The following is a 13,619-nucleotide window of genomic DNA, read 5'->3' as shown; positions in this document are numbered from 1 at the left end:
GGAGTAGCAAATCAGTGCTTAACAACAGAATCTATGAATTTCCGGTAGATGTTCAACACCCTATCAACATCGCCCTCTGTCACACCCCAATTCAGCACAATGCGAATCCTAGTCGTATCAAAAACCATCATCAGCACTCCATTGGAATGGAAGAACTTTTGCACCTGAAATGAACGAGGTGATGGGAGGTAATTGCGAGTGCAGGTACAATATCACCGCACCTGAGAGGGAGAAATTCCGTCACCACATTTCAAGATGACCATGTTTGTAATACCGCTGTCAAATGCGTGAATAGCCTAGGAAATAATCTACGCATCTTTTACAAAACCATGCTTGTATCTGGAAGTTAACTCACCTTTTTCAAACTATCGGGAGTAATTCCATTGATTCCAGAAGCAAGTTTCTTTGCATTTGCGTGGTCGCGCCTAATGGTTTCTTCGGCTTTGTCGAGAGAAACGTGAGCAGCTGCCGCCAGAATGCCACCCTGTCTCCAGCCACCACCTAGTGCCTAGTATAGAAATGATAATGATCATCTAATAGCACTGGAACGTGTAAAATCAAAACAGCAGGCTTAAAGGTTCTATTCAACAAAGCAAAATGTTTTTAAGCAAAATGTTGTTTTTTGTCTTCAATAAGTTACCATTTCCGCTATATGTCCAGCATAAAGATTTACGCTGCTCAGAAACGATGAACTTGAAGTAGCTAAATTTCCTCCGGAGAAAAATGACTAAAACCTAAACATATGGGTTTCTTGCAAATTCGAAAGCTAACAGCAGTGGAGTAGGACTATAGTGTAAGTGAACTTCAAACGATACATTTAAGCGACATATCTTCAGAAAATACATCCAGTATCATTCGTAGCATTTCTTTTGGCTAATAAATATTCATTGAGAATAGAAACTTCAAAAACAACACCAAAGAAGTGAGAATACGGATGATAGCAGATTTTCATTCGCAACAGAAAAAACTCTTCAAATGACTTGATTGGCTTCCTAGTAAGATATCACGGTACCTCCCAAAGCTAACCAAGTTTCTTATCCATCCGAATTTGATAAAATGGTAACATACTTAATAGGAAAAGATAAAATCAGTGACCTGAGATAATGAATGTTCTCGAATCTTTGTATGCTCGTTTATTTGAAATTGGTTTAAAAAAAAAGCTATCAAGCTACGCAACAATATGAAACACTTTCGTTTATTCTTTCCTGAGACATTCTAAAACTCGAAAACACGGAAGACAGAGGACCGTTTCTATTTACCTTACGTCTTCTTCTGGCAGATTTGATGAAATCCTTACTGCCAACCAGGATAGACCCAACAGGTGCTCCAAGTCCTTTTGAAAAGCACATCATCACCGAGTCTCCATACTGAGCAATATCAGCAATCTATAAACGAGAGTTCTACTGGGAAGTTGCGAGAATAAAATGATAGAACTGCAACAGGAGAAATAAGGAAAAATTGTACCAAACCTTCACACCCAGAGCGACTGCAGCGTTGAAGATCCGAGCACCGTCAATGTGAACTCTCACGTTATGTCGTGCAGCTATGTCATACACAGCTCTTAAATACGCTACGTATGCATTGAATTATTTCCAAAAAGTTAGTGAAGAGCACTTCAAATATTCCAACGGCAACACTCGTCCGCCGGCATAATTGTGAGTATTCTCTAAACAAATAAGACTTGTGTGAGGCATGTGAATATCATTGACGCGAATCGACTCTTCGATATCTTCAAGGTTCATTGTACCATCACTATTGACTGGTAATGTTGTTGCACTAATGCCTGCAAAGACACTCATTTATACAAAGCATATAGTAGTGCAAACAAAGAGGGGAAACCTGCTAGTTGAGCATAATTCCCTTGCTCCCACCGGTGAATATGATTCTGGGTACCAACAATAATTTCATCACCACGTTGGCAATGGGCCATCACTGCCAGTAGGTTACCCATAGTTCCGCTTACAACGAAAAGACCAGCTTCTTTGCCGAATAAAGTGGCGCACCTAAACAATGTTTGTGACTTGAGTAAGTATAACAATCTAGATTTATTTTAAATAAGTACGTTCTAAAACCGTTACTGCCAGCTCGATAACGTCGAACCAACAACTGGTGTAAAGAACGCTGGACATTAAAAGTCTTGCACAAAGAACTACACCAAAAATTATACTTTAAGTAATAGCCTAACCTGGTTTCCAAATCATTTATAGTCTTGTCCTCTCCATACACATCATCTCCAACCAAAGCGTTAGCCATTGCTTCTCTCATCTCTGGAGAGGGCAATGTAACCTGTAATAATGAACCAAGAGAAAGTAATGAATATCGGAAGTTGAAGACAATGTAAGAAAACTAGTTACCGTGTCTGATCTCAAGTCTATACAATGTGCTGAATTCTCAACGGTGGTTGTGTATTGAGAAGAGGTCTTGAGCACCATAGTTGCACAGAAATATCGGCAAAAATCTTAAACACCATCATAAGCGAAAAAGTAGAGATAAGAATGGTTTTAAAATAGACGTCATAACGCGGTACTTCCTTGAGATAACATAAATTTTGCATTCATAGGGAGCAGAAAAAAACCAAAAGGCAAAAACTAACAAGGTTGAAGGAAACAACTTCTGTGGGAAATTAATACTAGTATGATCAACACGTGCGATGTCTTTTTGTCTGTATATCTGAAGTAAGAGGAGATTCTAAGCAACACAACATTTCCATTATGTTTAAACGTTTCCTTGTTTTTATAGAAATGTGCAAGATGACTGACAAATTCGTAGTGAGCATGCAAAAATAACTTCAGATGTAAAGCTAGGGCGAAAAACAAATCTCAAATGTTAAAGAAGTGGTGAGGGCGAAGCACAAGAATTTTCTGCTACATTCTAAGTATTAAAAAGTCACACACCTTTCCTTATCGAAAGATTTCTTCTGAGACCAATTTCGAGAACGGAGGAGAAATTACCCGTTTTGTGTAAAACGCCTATCATCGCTCCTTATCGATAACTGCCCTGCTCGGAAGACAAAATACGATAAGCACATCATGCTGAAGATAACAATTAAAAAACAACAAGAACATTCTTCTTAACACTTCGAGAACATGAACTGGACGACTATTTTTAGACTGTTGGAGAGAAATGCTCTTAAAGAACAAAATGAGAATAGTAATTTGTGTAGTTTTTACGACCCTAACAATGTGACTAAAAACTCCTGGAAAAAGATGTTTCTTGTAGCCGTAGGGAGCAGAAATCTAATTTCTACAAACTGAAGTCTTTCAGGAGATGGCGAGGAATCAAAAGAAATTAAAGAACGAGTGACAGGGGAATTATTGTTATCATTACTGTAAATGATCCCAAACGCACATAATTACAAAAAAAAAAGAAGAACATAAATCACTCCCCTGCAAACTACGACCTTAGAAGTGCTCTAAGTAGCAAGCAAAAGGCAAAACTAAAGTCAAAGAAATTCACTAAAGCTAGGTAATTCTACTCATACACTGTAGTACGAAGAAATAATCAATAACTATAAAAGACAAAAAGAAAGAAATCTTTTCGCGTACTGTAAAGAAGTGCATGCGTTCACCTCGGGCGCGTCGCTACACCCTGATGCAACACATTCTGCGCTGAGGTTACCGGATTCGACGTCGCTTGTATGCTCGGATCTCATCCGTAAGTCCTCGTAAATAATTTATTTCATTTTAACATGCGCTGAACTCTGCGGACCTTTGTCCGTAGTGACATTGACATTGACTAGCGCTGTGAACAAGCTCTTACCGCCCTAGTTCCCGCAAAAAAGATGTGAGCAATCAGTACAGTTGATAGAAGTATTTCCAGATCAAAGCAATCTAATATATGGTGTAATCACGTAAGCGGTTGCGGACATTATTCGAATTGGACCTTTGCTGGGTCCAGTCCCACTGAGAGGTTGAACAAAAGTCCCACAGCTGCTGCAGTCTCAAGCGACTGCACTGCTGCTCCACAAGCGCGTTGTGCACGTAATGCATGTGTGGGTGCAACTGTTACATGTCACCACTAGTTTTGAGTTAGTAGATTAGACAATTTTAATACCCTCTCCTAAATAGGCTCACTGCAATCTTTGCCCTTGAATACCGCTAGGAAAGTATAGCATTGCCGACAGATCGTTCTCTGCTATGATAGTGAGAAGAGCAAGTAGCTTTCATTATACTCTTGCTTGAACGGCCATAATCGGCGAGAAAAGTAGCGTAGGAACAAAATTAACCTCACTAGTTTCTCAGTTAAGAAATGTACAGTTCTAATACTACACTTTATACAAGGACAAGTATCCAGACATAAGCTGATACATTACTGTTACACATAGCATTACTCAGTGAATCAGGATATTTTGTACATCTTAGGTCCTACATCATACATCAAAATAAAATTTGTGACACCGAGACTGCGACAGGTTGTTCGTAAGAGAATAAAAGAAAATGAACAAGAATACACCAGTGAGCTCATATAACAAGAATTCGTTGCAAAGAACTACGAATATACATATACATTCTATACATATCGGTTTGAAGGAGTCAAATCTTCAGTGTTTCACACCAAGGTACGAGGACTAAGAATGACTAAGAACGGTCAACCCACTGGAAATTTAAAAAAAAAATGGACATTTTAACTGAATAATGGGTCAATAGGAGCAGCAGTACAACAAGATAATATCAACCGCTTTCATCTACTGGATTCGATTGCCAGAAAAGAAATTTAATATTTCTTAACAAAAAGCGTTAAAACCTACCAATTTTGCATTTGTTATTTAAAAGCAGCGTATCACAAAGCTGACGTAGTTGGGAAACCTGGGAAAAAATATAGTTCAAAGTGTAGATTACGAATATGACCGCGGCTTCGCTCAATTGCCTTAGAAGCAGGGTGAAAAACAGCGTTTGTTCCCAAGAAATAAGTTGGAACGCTCCTACCATGTGCACGCACCGCATTCCGAAGTATGTACAAGAGTGGTACGGCCCAACATACCTCTTAGTACCTAAAGCAGTTCACATGTCATTTTTACGACGAATGGGTAAAACTGAGGGGAGCCACGCTCATATCTAATCTATATGTCAGTTTTGTGATACGCTGCCTTTAACGCTCGCAAGGTAACAACTAGGAAACGTAGAGTTCGTATGCAATACGAATGACAAGAGAGAGAAAAAAAAAGCTATAGATTCCACACCCAAAAAATGAAGAATGGTGAAACAGAAGAATAGAAAAAACTGAGCACTCCATGTATCGACAGAGCACAATGTTTTAACAGTTGTTCACTTCTGCACGATCCAAACCCATGTTGCGTACCATTTCTTCAAGGAGACTGATCTTCCTGTCCTTCTCCGCAATAACTCTTCTACCTTCCAGATCCTCCTAAACATCTTGAATAATGAAAACAGATACAAGAGAATAAACATGATCAAACCTCCTTCAAAACATTGATGATTTCTTCATGAGTTTTCAGCTCAACATCTTTCCTCTCACAAGATCTAGTCAGATCATCGAGTTTCTTTCGCGTATTCTCTAGCTGAAATTCAGTAGGTGTAGTAATCGAATACACGTGAATGCTGGCAGAGAGACAAAAGGTCCCATTTGAACAGACCGCAGAATACCTGCAAGAGATAGCAAAACCCTACGACGTCGATCAATGACATGACTCACTGAGAAACACATTAAATTAAGGGGAAATGTTCGCCTCTGGGCCTAGATTTGAGCAGCAGCAGCGACAAGAAGAAAGTTTGCTTGAACGTGCGTCTCGATAATTTAAGACTTCTGTTCCAAAATATTGGTAGTAAGTCATGTAGGTAACAACAGCAACACCACTGCATTGCTGTCCCGATCACGCTGCAGTAGTATATGTCCTTATAAGTAGAGAGCTACTGTATACCATTGTTTTAAATCAAAATCCGCACAGGCCAAACTCTTCTAACATTTTATGACCAACGACATCATCCTTAATCTTCATATTAAAGAATCGATGCAACACTGCCGGACTTATCGTTACCATTTCTTGAAAGCTGATTTGGTAACTAACACCTGATTCTTCCACGACGCTACTTTTTATCGAATTATTAATTATCGAAACTATGATTATTTGACGAAAAACTGTGAAAAACTTTTGCAAAGAATTGCGAATCTGCGTTACCTCTGATTCCAACAATTTTGCATAATCAGCCTTTGCCCTCATTTCTCTCACTACAGCTTGTTCGTTCACCATAGAAAAATTGAAACCGCTGCCTCCTGTAATATTTTAGACGTAATTGCAGAGGAATAAATCCCCAAGTACTATTCTGGTAAGAAAAAAAACCTGTAGACTGAAGCGAGCGGAGTTGGTCTTCGGTTACTGAAACTCTTTCACGCTCTGCGACCAGAAGTGCATACGTCTCGTCCAACTTGTCACTGAGACAACATACATAATTGTCTTCAGAATTAAAAATACACAGAAATCGAAAAGGGTGGAATACAATACGGTTCTAAAGGTGGGTTTGGGTTGTATCCTCCATATAAGTGGGCTTTCCAACTTGCCTTATTTTGATGCGCTCGAGAACAGCTGAGTCTCGAGAGTCAGTCAAGTCTGCTATCTTGCGGTAAGCCGCCTCAAGTTCACTTGTTGCCTCCGCTAGAGCCTTCGTGCGCACATCCACCTGAAAGAACCGGGCGCACATTAGATAAGCTACATCAGACTTAGATCTACAATTGTTTTAGATGTTTTCGAACTCAGAGAGGAAATGACCATTACAAGGATCTTGTGAAGTGAGAAATCATCTTTCCTAGCAATGCTGACGTTGTTTTGAAAGGGAGTTTTTTTCTAAACAAAAGATTCTCCCACTTTTTTGGTTTTCTTTCTACATGAAAAGCAAAGTCGTAGGAGAGACCCACGAACAAAGAACACCTAGAGATGCAGCAGTGGCAACCTCAGAAACTTTCGCAGAAGACAGCCGTGGAACGGTAAAGAAGGTCCCGACGGATTCTCCGCGAATGCCTTCGAGACATAACGTACCCAGTGGATATGTCGGCGGATACGCGAACATACCTCGACGAGGTCACGCTCCAGTCGTTCATGAAGACGCAAACAACCGTCTTAGATGTTCTTCTAGCCAGAGAGACGCAAAGAACTGCGCAGTTACAAGGAAATGTGCAAAGAAGAGTGGTGTGAGCTCTCGAAATTACCGTATAAGTCGAAGAATAATAGTGTTAGATAGAAGTACATGGGATTTTGTATGGTGTCCTAATGAAGAAAGGGAATGAGCTTGTCTTTATTACCTTAAGAAAGTCTAGAAATCTTATCAAGTTTGAACTCTTTTTCTTCCTGTAGGTTAAAAGAAGAGATACGGAAGGTCGCTCTGCCTACAAATAAATTAGGCTAAAAAAAAGCTTGTGGGTTACAGGATAACGATAATTCTCATTATCGTCATTTTTGAAAGCTGGAATGTTCTATTTTAACGAAAGTTTTTATGTGCGTAATTTGAAGTTATTAGATACATCCTTATCTCATATTTCACGTCAGGATTTGTCTTGCTTCTGGTACGATTACAAGATCACCTCACATCGCAAAATTGCACTGGATGTGTCTTATTCTCCAAAACAATTAAGTAGATAGTGAATTATATCCTAGCCGGTGATGCAGCGTAGGGTTAGGGGATTAGGGGTAGCAAGCAGAGTCAGCTATTTAGGTGCCAGCGAAAGTGAATCTCCTTAGGATACGCACTAATTGCTTTGAAGAGGCATGACCAGGGTATGCTGGAAATTCCGCCGGGACCCTCTTTACACGCACCCAAGACAGCCAGTTGTTACTACATAACCTCCCTCCACCCCTCCCCCCGCCTAAAGTTTGCCATTAGTACAAAATTAAGCCGAGCAGCTAACCTCTAGCCCTCTATCGTAAAGTTGTTGCTGCAGATCCTCCATAGTCTTCTTCAACAAAGGATGTTCATCATCATCTCCATGGCCGTCTTCACAATTTTCTTCAACTTTTTGCTGTTGATACTTTCTCTAGAAAATCGTCTTCTCTCATAAATGCGGCAGATATCAGAGACGAATTTCAGTAAGCAAACATTTTTTCCTACCTCGAGTTTCTTCAGCGAAGCGTTTTCGTTCTCAAGCTCTGTGACGCGGCTTTTGAGTTTCTTTATTTCAAGTTCCAAATCGTTGATAGTGGCTAACTTCGCAGTTATCTTCAAACAGAGGAACTAGGCAGACTAGATTACAATGAAAGGATGAAAATTACCTCGTTACGTTCTTTATTCATCGTATCCAATGAAATTATAGCTTTTTCCAGCATTTCTCGAGTTTCACTTTGTGAACGCAAAACATTTTCAAGTGTAGCCTCAGAATCCGCCAAAGATGCTAAAATAAGCGGTAAAGAAAGCGAATATTCCTGTGGAGCAATTCTTATGTGAAAGATGCTCACGGGTATCGATCACCATGGATGATACAAGAGACGGTAATGGTTCTATGGTCCCAGCAAGAACAGGTGTTTCATTGTATTTTATTCCCATAGTCGACTGCTCTGTGAGAGTATTTAATGGGTCAAGTGAAGGAATTGTTTCAGCAGCATTTGCGACATTCTTTATCGAAGAGCTATAATGAAGATGATAAGTGTATGAAGAAAATAATGATATATGCTCTACAAACCCCAATAGTCAAGCACAACTAATGGTTGACTGCAATACCGACTTCAATATAGTGAATTTTCACTTACTTTGGAGTAGCTGGAGTAACAGAATGTACGTCACTGTGAGTCGAACACAATACAGATGCTAAATTGTTCAGTGGCACAAGAGATTCAACATTAATGTTATGTTGAATGGACCATTGAGAAACCGTATCCTCGGGACGCTCAGCGCTATTTTCTGTAAACATTTGTCTCATATAGAATCCTCCTGATACAAATTAGTAACTAAAAACCAGAACCGAATGTGTCGGAAGAGATTATTTCGAACTCATCGGTACAGAGACTGTCCTCCGGGTTGCATGGTCTTTTCATAGTTTCGTCTACGTTTCCAACTACTGTGGAAACACTAGACATTCTGTAGAAATGAACTGATTACAACGGCCGAGTATAAGCACGTTTTCTGACTCAAAAGCAGATGCGAATGATCTACACCGAGTTCGTCATGAGTGCAGAAGATAACGAGCTGTGACAACAACGCTTTCACGGTTTATTTTGATTAGGATGAACTGATTCACTTATATCAACAACAATACCCGCAAAAGACACAAAATTATTGAGAAGAACATTCTGGCAAATCGCTCAAATCTTCAGTTAGTCGACAAACAGAAAATTCAAATTCAAATTCAAAATCTCCTGTCTTCTCCAGAAATAGTGCGTAGATACGACAATTCTTCTATGTATAGAAAGACTGTCTAGCGTTTCCGATTTTATGAACAATGATAAATGTCACTAGCTGTTTTCTTCGCTTCAATACACGTTTCCTCTTATAAATGCGATATGGTGAACCCGAATGATTCCGAAGTGAAAGAGAACATCACCAGTTGCAGACATATTCAAACGTAACATATCATGAATCTGACGCGGTGAGCGAATCCGCGGAAAAAAAAACTAGAAGTGGGGTTGTGTATTGCGGGATCCGGGGTGGTTCTGTTCATCTTCCTCTTACCGTTGTAAAGAACGGCGTACAGGACACTTTTTTTTTACGATGATTTCAGCTGCAACGTGCCAACCTTTATGAGGACTCCTCAATCACTAGCCTATTGGATAGGCTACTGAGTGGAGAGACCTCATAAATCTCATAATTCCAATGAATGGCTGCGGAGAGGACTGGACTGCACATAGAAGAGCGCTCTAACGTACTTCAGAGGAACTAAAGCGATTCTACTGGTGTAAACTTACGACCCCGGAACGCTGTTTTTTTTACGACGGCTTCTGTTGCAATGTGCAACCTTTGCGCCACACCCTGCATGCGATTTCGCCCAAATGGGTTTTCGACGAATCGCAGGCGGGGGGGAACACAAACGTTGCGCATTGCAACAGAACCCGTCATAAGAAACAGCATTCTGGAGTCATCCGTTTCCACTGATACAGGGAGAGATGAACGGAATCACTCTCTTCCCGCAATCTACGACCCCGTAGGCATAACACACCTGAAACCCGTACCCTCTCAGATTCGTAGAGTGATGCCTTTAAACAACTCCATACAATTCACAATACAGTGTACCATCTCAGATTCGTGGAGTGATGCCTTTAAATAACTCCATATAATTTAACAATACAGTGAAGTGTAAATATCGTTCTAAAATTTCATATTCTATATCGAAGGATATTCTGTTTCGCCTATGACAATGCGCAACCGTCACTGTTCTCCTCCTAGATACTCCCACATCGTACAGACATATCCGTATTGTCCTGAAAGAAGATGACGAAAACGTCGAAATGCGTTTTTCTGCTTATTATACTCTAGTAAGTAAGTGTTGTATATCGAAAGATTCCTGAGGTAACGCTGAATAAGAAAATGTACAAAATATTAGAGGACTTCTTTCTCCTAATAAATGTAAATGGGAGTGGAGCGTGATCAACTGTGTTTTCTCCTATAATCAGGATCAAAAGAACCTCAACTCTAATATAGTTACGTAAGAGGCAGTGTTCAAAGCGGTGCGGCGAAGCGTAGCGATTTGGATCGAGATGGAACCCATGCTAGCATCATTAATTTGTGCAGACCGAGTGAAGCTGATGATGATCCTATCTCGACGATTGTAGCTCCACCGCCCCGCTCTGGGCGCAGTCGCTTACGAAACTGCACCGAACATCAGGTCTGTAAGTTAAATTGATCATGCTCACCTCACTTCATCTTCATTGAGGAGGAGTTCCTTAACATGTTGTGCATTTTCTCATAGAGCGTCACTTCAGCATTCTTTTTTTATACACTACTTACCTATTAGATCACGATAATCAGGGAAGAAATACGGAGATTTCAACTTCTTCTGCGTCCTCCTTCAGGTCGATTTCTTTCGTCTCAGACTTCTTTCATTTCTTAATGAAAGAGGATGGGAGTTTTCTTGGACTTTAGAATGGGCGGGTCAAATGACATGAAGTTTAGTGTTGTTGCGTTACAAGCGGCGTGGCGGTTCGAATCGAGAAAGGACTACTCAACGCTGCAGTCCAAGTGAAGCCAACTCTGGCCCCATCACGATTCCAACTGGTAACTCAACCGGGGGTTCGAGCGCAGTCGCTCGCGCAACTGCACCGTTTTGACGCGTCTACAGCTAATTTCCATGAGTATCTTCCCATATTATCCGTCTATTGCCCTCCTTTCTTGTAATGAAATTCTGTTCTTTGAAATGGCAATACTCCATTTTTCATATTGAATTTCGCATTCCAAACTAGCGAAGATGAAACTTTGTGGAGACTGCTAGACAATTCTTAATGATAGAGAAAGCAAGCGAAGAGGGTCGTTTTGCTAAACCGGTAAAAGTGAAGGAGCTCAGAGCTCCTGTTCCAATTCCTTATGCTGTCTCTTTCGTTTACGCTACTCAATTCCTACGCTCATTTCCTCCGTCCGAGTCACGCTCATGTCAAAACCGCCTCACTTACAGTGCAGCCGCCCAAGCGCCTTCTCTTGAAGTGGAACTGTTGAACCGTCGTTCAGGGTCGCATTTCAAACAGAGCCAGACGGTCTCTGTCCGCAATTCAGACCGTTTGGGTATTACCGTAAGTACGCAGTATTTGATGGCGGATAGTATGCAGTCGACTACATTTTCGCGTAGACAGTCACTATTGCCCTGATCGGCGCCTAAAAACCCTGACTAAGGATAGGAAGTAAGCAAGGACAGGAACTCTCAATTTAGAAAACCCATTAATATGTGCCATTTCCTGTACAATAATTATTGTATCCATAATCAATATATGCAACAATCGTACAGATGAGGTTCCACTGAAATAAACTAGGAAAGTCAATAAACCAGTAAAAATGAAATTCTGCAAAAGACAAATGTCATATTCGCAATCAGCACGTGCGAGATACATTGTTGATCGAGTTTCGATGGAGTCAGAAAAAGCACTCAAGTAATAAAATGATCGATACAGTCGATATTTTTGTACAATGTAAGTTTGGGATAACATTGTCTATCTAAGCAATCCATTAACATCATTACAAGCATGAAAAACACTTTACATACGCGGCTTCATATCGAACAAGTCGCAAGTGTAAAGAATTGCTTAGAGTGGAAGTTTGAGTGTACTGATGCCTCTGATGCTCCTACAATCTCTGATTCTGAATTTGCGAAAGCAGCTTTTCATTTTCGCTCCATCATTTGCAAACCACTGAACGCAATGGTCGGAACAAAACGATGTGAATCTTGATATAGTTGCATCACAGGCATCTGCAACTGGGTTGTAGAGATAAGTAAGAGGAGGAGGGGCGCTCAGGAGGTACCAAGCTAACTGAATGCATCCTAAGAAGTTAAGAGTCAGACTAAAGACTCATGTTTGAAAGTATAGTCGGGTCAATACGACATGAAACACGAGTGTAGTTGCGGTGCATTTGCGTACGCGCTCCAAACGGCGCGACTGAGGCAGCAATTGGAAGCGAGTTGGGACCGTCGCAAACTGCAGCGATGGGTGGTGCCAGCAAGGATTTTACCACGCTCCTAGCCGCTCCGCTCCACCGAAGCGCCTCGAAAGAAGCCGTGTGCTCAATTGCGTACGTGTTTCATGTCGTTTTGACCCTACTATACGCTCATGTAAATACGATGAGTGAGTATCGTTACCAAATACCATGATATCTTCCAGCGACTACTTTCTCAGATTTTAGACACCATTCCATGCCATATTCACCATCTGCGCGAATCGCAACGGTGATCGCCGTATTTTGAAGTCCTTGTCTCACTGCTCAAGCTGCGGAAGGAAGATGGGTGGGAAATGATGCATGCGAAGTTGAGACATATTCTGGCAACCGCTCTGGGGGCCTAATCCGCATCCCAGCAAGACCACTCGTAGAGTTCACAGCCGCATTGGCGGCTCTGCGGTTTGCTGGTTATTGAACGCACGGCTGTGAACGCTCAACAATCATCGAAGAGCAGAGCCGTGCGGGCGGCTGTGAACGCTGCGGGCAGCCAAAGGGTCCCCTCGATCGCAGAAATTTACGCCATTGCCTTCAAGCATTCCAAACTGTTTGTGCAATACTTAGACGGAATCAATTCGTCAGTTGAGATTTGGCGCATATGCAAAAACCCAATTTCAAACGTACCCACCGGATCTGGCGTGTTACTTCTTCAGTGGAGGCAGTATATTAAATTCCCCCCAAGAATATTTCTGCTCATTTGCAAGATAATGTGTAGAAACAAAATAGAGATTAAGATAATGGCGGAAACCAGAAACAGACAGAGAAACACAGCTAGCAATGATCCTATTCACACACAACGGAAAGAAAATAAACGAAAATCCGAAGAGACTAGAGAGCCTTATGGGTTATCCACCTATCGACTCGCGAAAGTGGGTACTAAGCGCTCAATTAGAGCGCTATGCGACATACTTTCGACAGCAACTGTATTTAACAAAAATCACAACGGAACAAGACAAGAATTGTGCATAAGAGCGTGATGTTCCACAGCAAACACTATGCAGGCATACGAAGAAAACGACCTAGGGAATAAGACGAAGCGCTGCGAAG

At 41.1% G+C, this 13,619-nt stretch overlaps 2 protein-coding genes across 4 annotated transcripts; both read right to left on the bottom strand.

Annotated features, from left to right (window-relative positions):
• Positions 1 to 11: 11 nt before the first annotated feature.
• RB195_002565 (uncharacterized protein) lies at positions 12 to 2,976 on the bottom strand (the record flags this gene model as incomplete). 2 transcript variants are annotated; one of them, XM_064199885.1, is made up of 11 exons in its annotated part: positions 12 to 164; positions 222 to 296; positions 356 to 508; positions 1,260 to 1,385; positions 1,470 to 1,560; positions 1,615 to 1,666; positions 1,748 to 1,783; positions 1,840 to 2,003; positions 2,186 to 2,286; positions 2,355 to 2,458; positions 2,895 to 2,976. In XM_064199885.1, the coding sequence occupies 11 exons, from the start codon at positions 2,974 to 2,976 to the stop codon at positions 12 to 14; spliced, it is 1,137 nt and encodes a 378-aa protein (XP_064055766.1). The 2 variants fall into 2 exon arrangements, with proteins under 2 accessions (XP_064055766.1, XP_013305366.2); XM_013449912.2 differs by having other exon boundaries at positions 1,615 to 1,783.
• A 2,277-nt stretch (positions 2,977 to 5,253) lies between these two features.
• Positions 5,254 to 12,773, bottom strand: RB195_002564 (uncharacterized protein; the record flags this gene model as incomplete). 2 transcript variants are annotated; one of them, XM_064199884.1, is made up of 15 exons in its annotated part: positions 5,254 to 5,364; positions 5,417 to 5,518; positions 6,137 to 6,231; positions 6,299 to 6,390; positions 6,517 to 6,635; positions 7,858 to 7,983; positions 8,058 to 8,165; positions 8,219 to 8,337; positions 8,402 to 8,571; positions 8,693 to 8,843; positions 8,905 to 9,020; positions 10,309 to 10,357; positions 10,884 to 10,942; positions 11,543 to 11,741; positions 12,725 to 12,773. In XM_064199884.1, 15 exons carry the CDS (start codon positions 12,771 to 12,773, stop codon positions 5,254 to 5,256), a joined length of 1,665 nt encoding a protein of 554 aa, XP_064055764.1. The 2 variants fall into 2 exon arrangements, with proteins under 2 accessions (XP_064055764.1, XP_064055765.1); XM_064199883.1 differs by lacking the exons at positions 10,309 to 10,357; positions 10,884 to 10,942; positions 11,543 to 11,741; positions 12,725 to 12,773 and having other exon boundaries at positions 8,905 to 9,019.
• Between the last annotated feature and the right edge of the window lie 846 nt (positions 12,774 to 13,619).

The sequence above is a fragment of the Necator americanus genome, chromosome IV (genome assembly GCF_031761385.1).
Source record: "Necator americanus strain Aroian chromosome IV, whole genome shotgun sequence".
NCBI classification, from domain to species: Eukaryota; Metazoa; Nematoda; class Chromadorea; order Rhabditida; family Ancylostomatidae; genus Necator; species Necator americanus.
The sequence above is the reverse complement of the archived record's forward strand: the minus strand, read 5'-3'. Positions and strand labels throughout refer to the sequence as shown.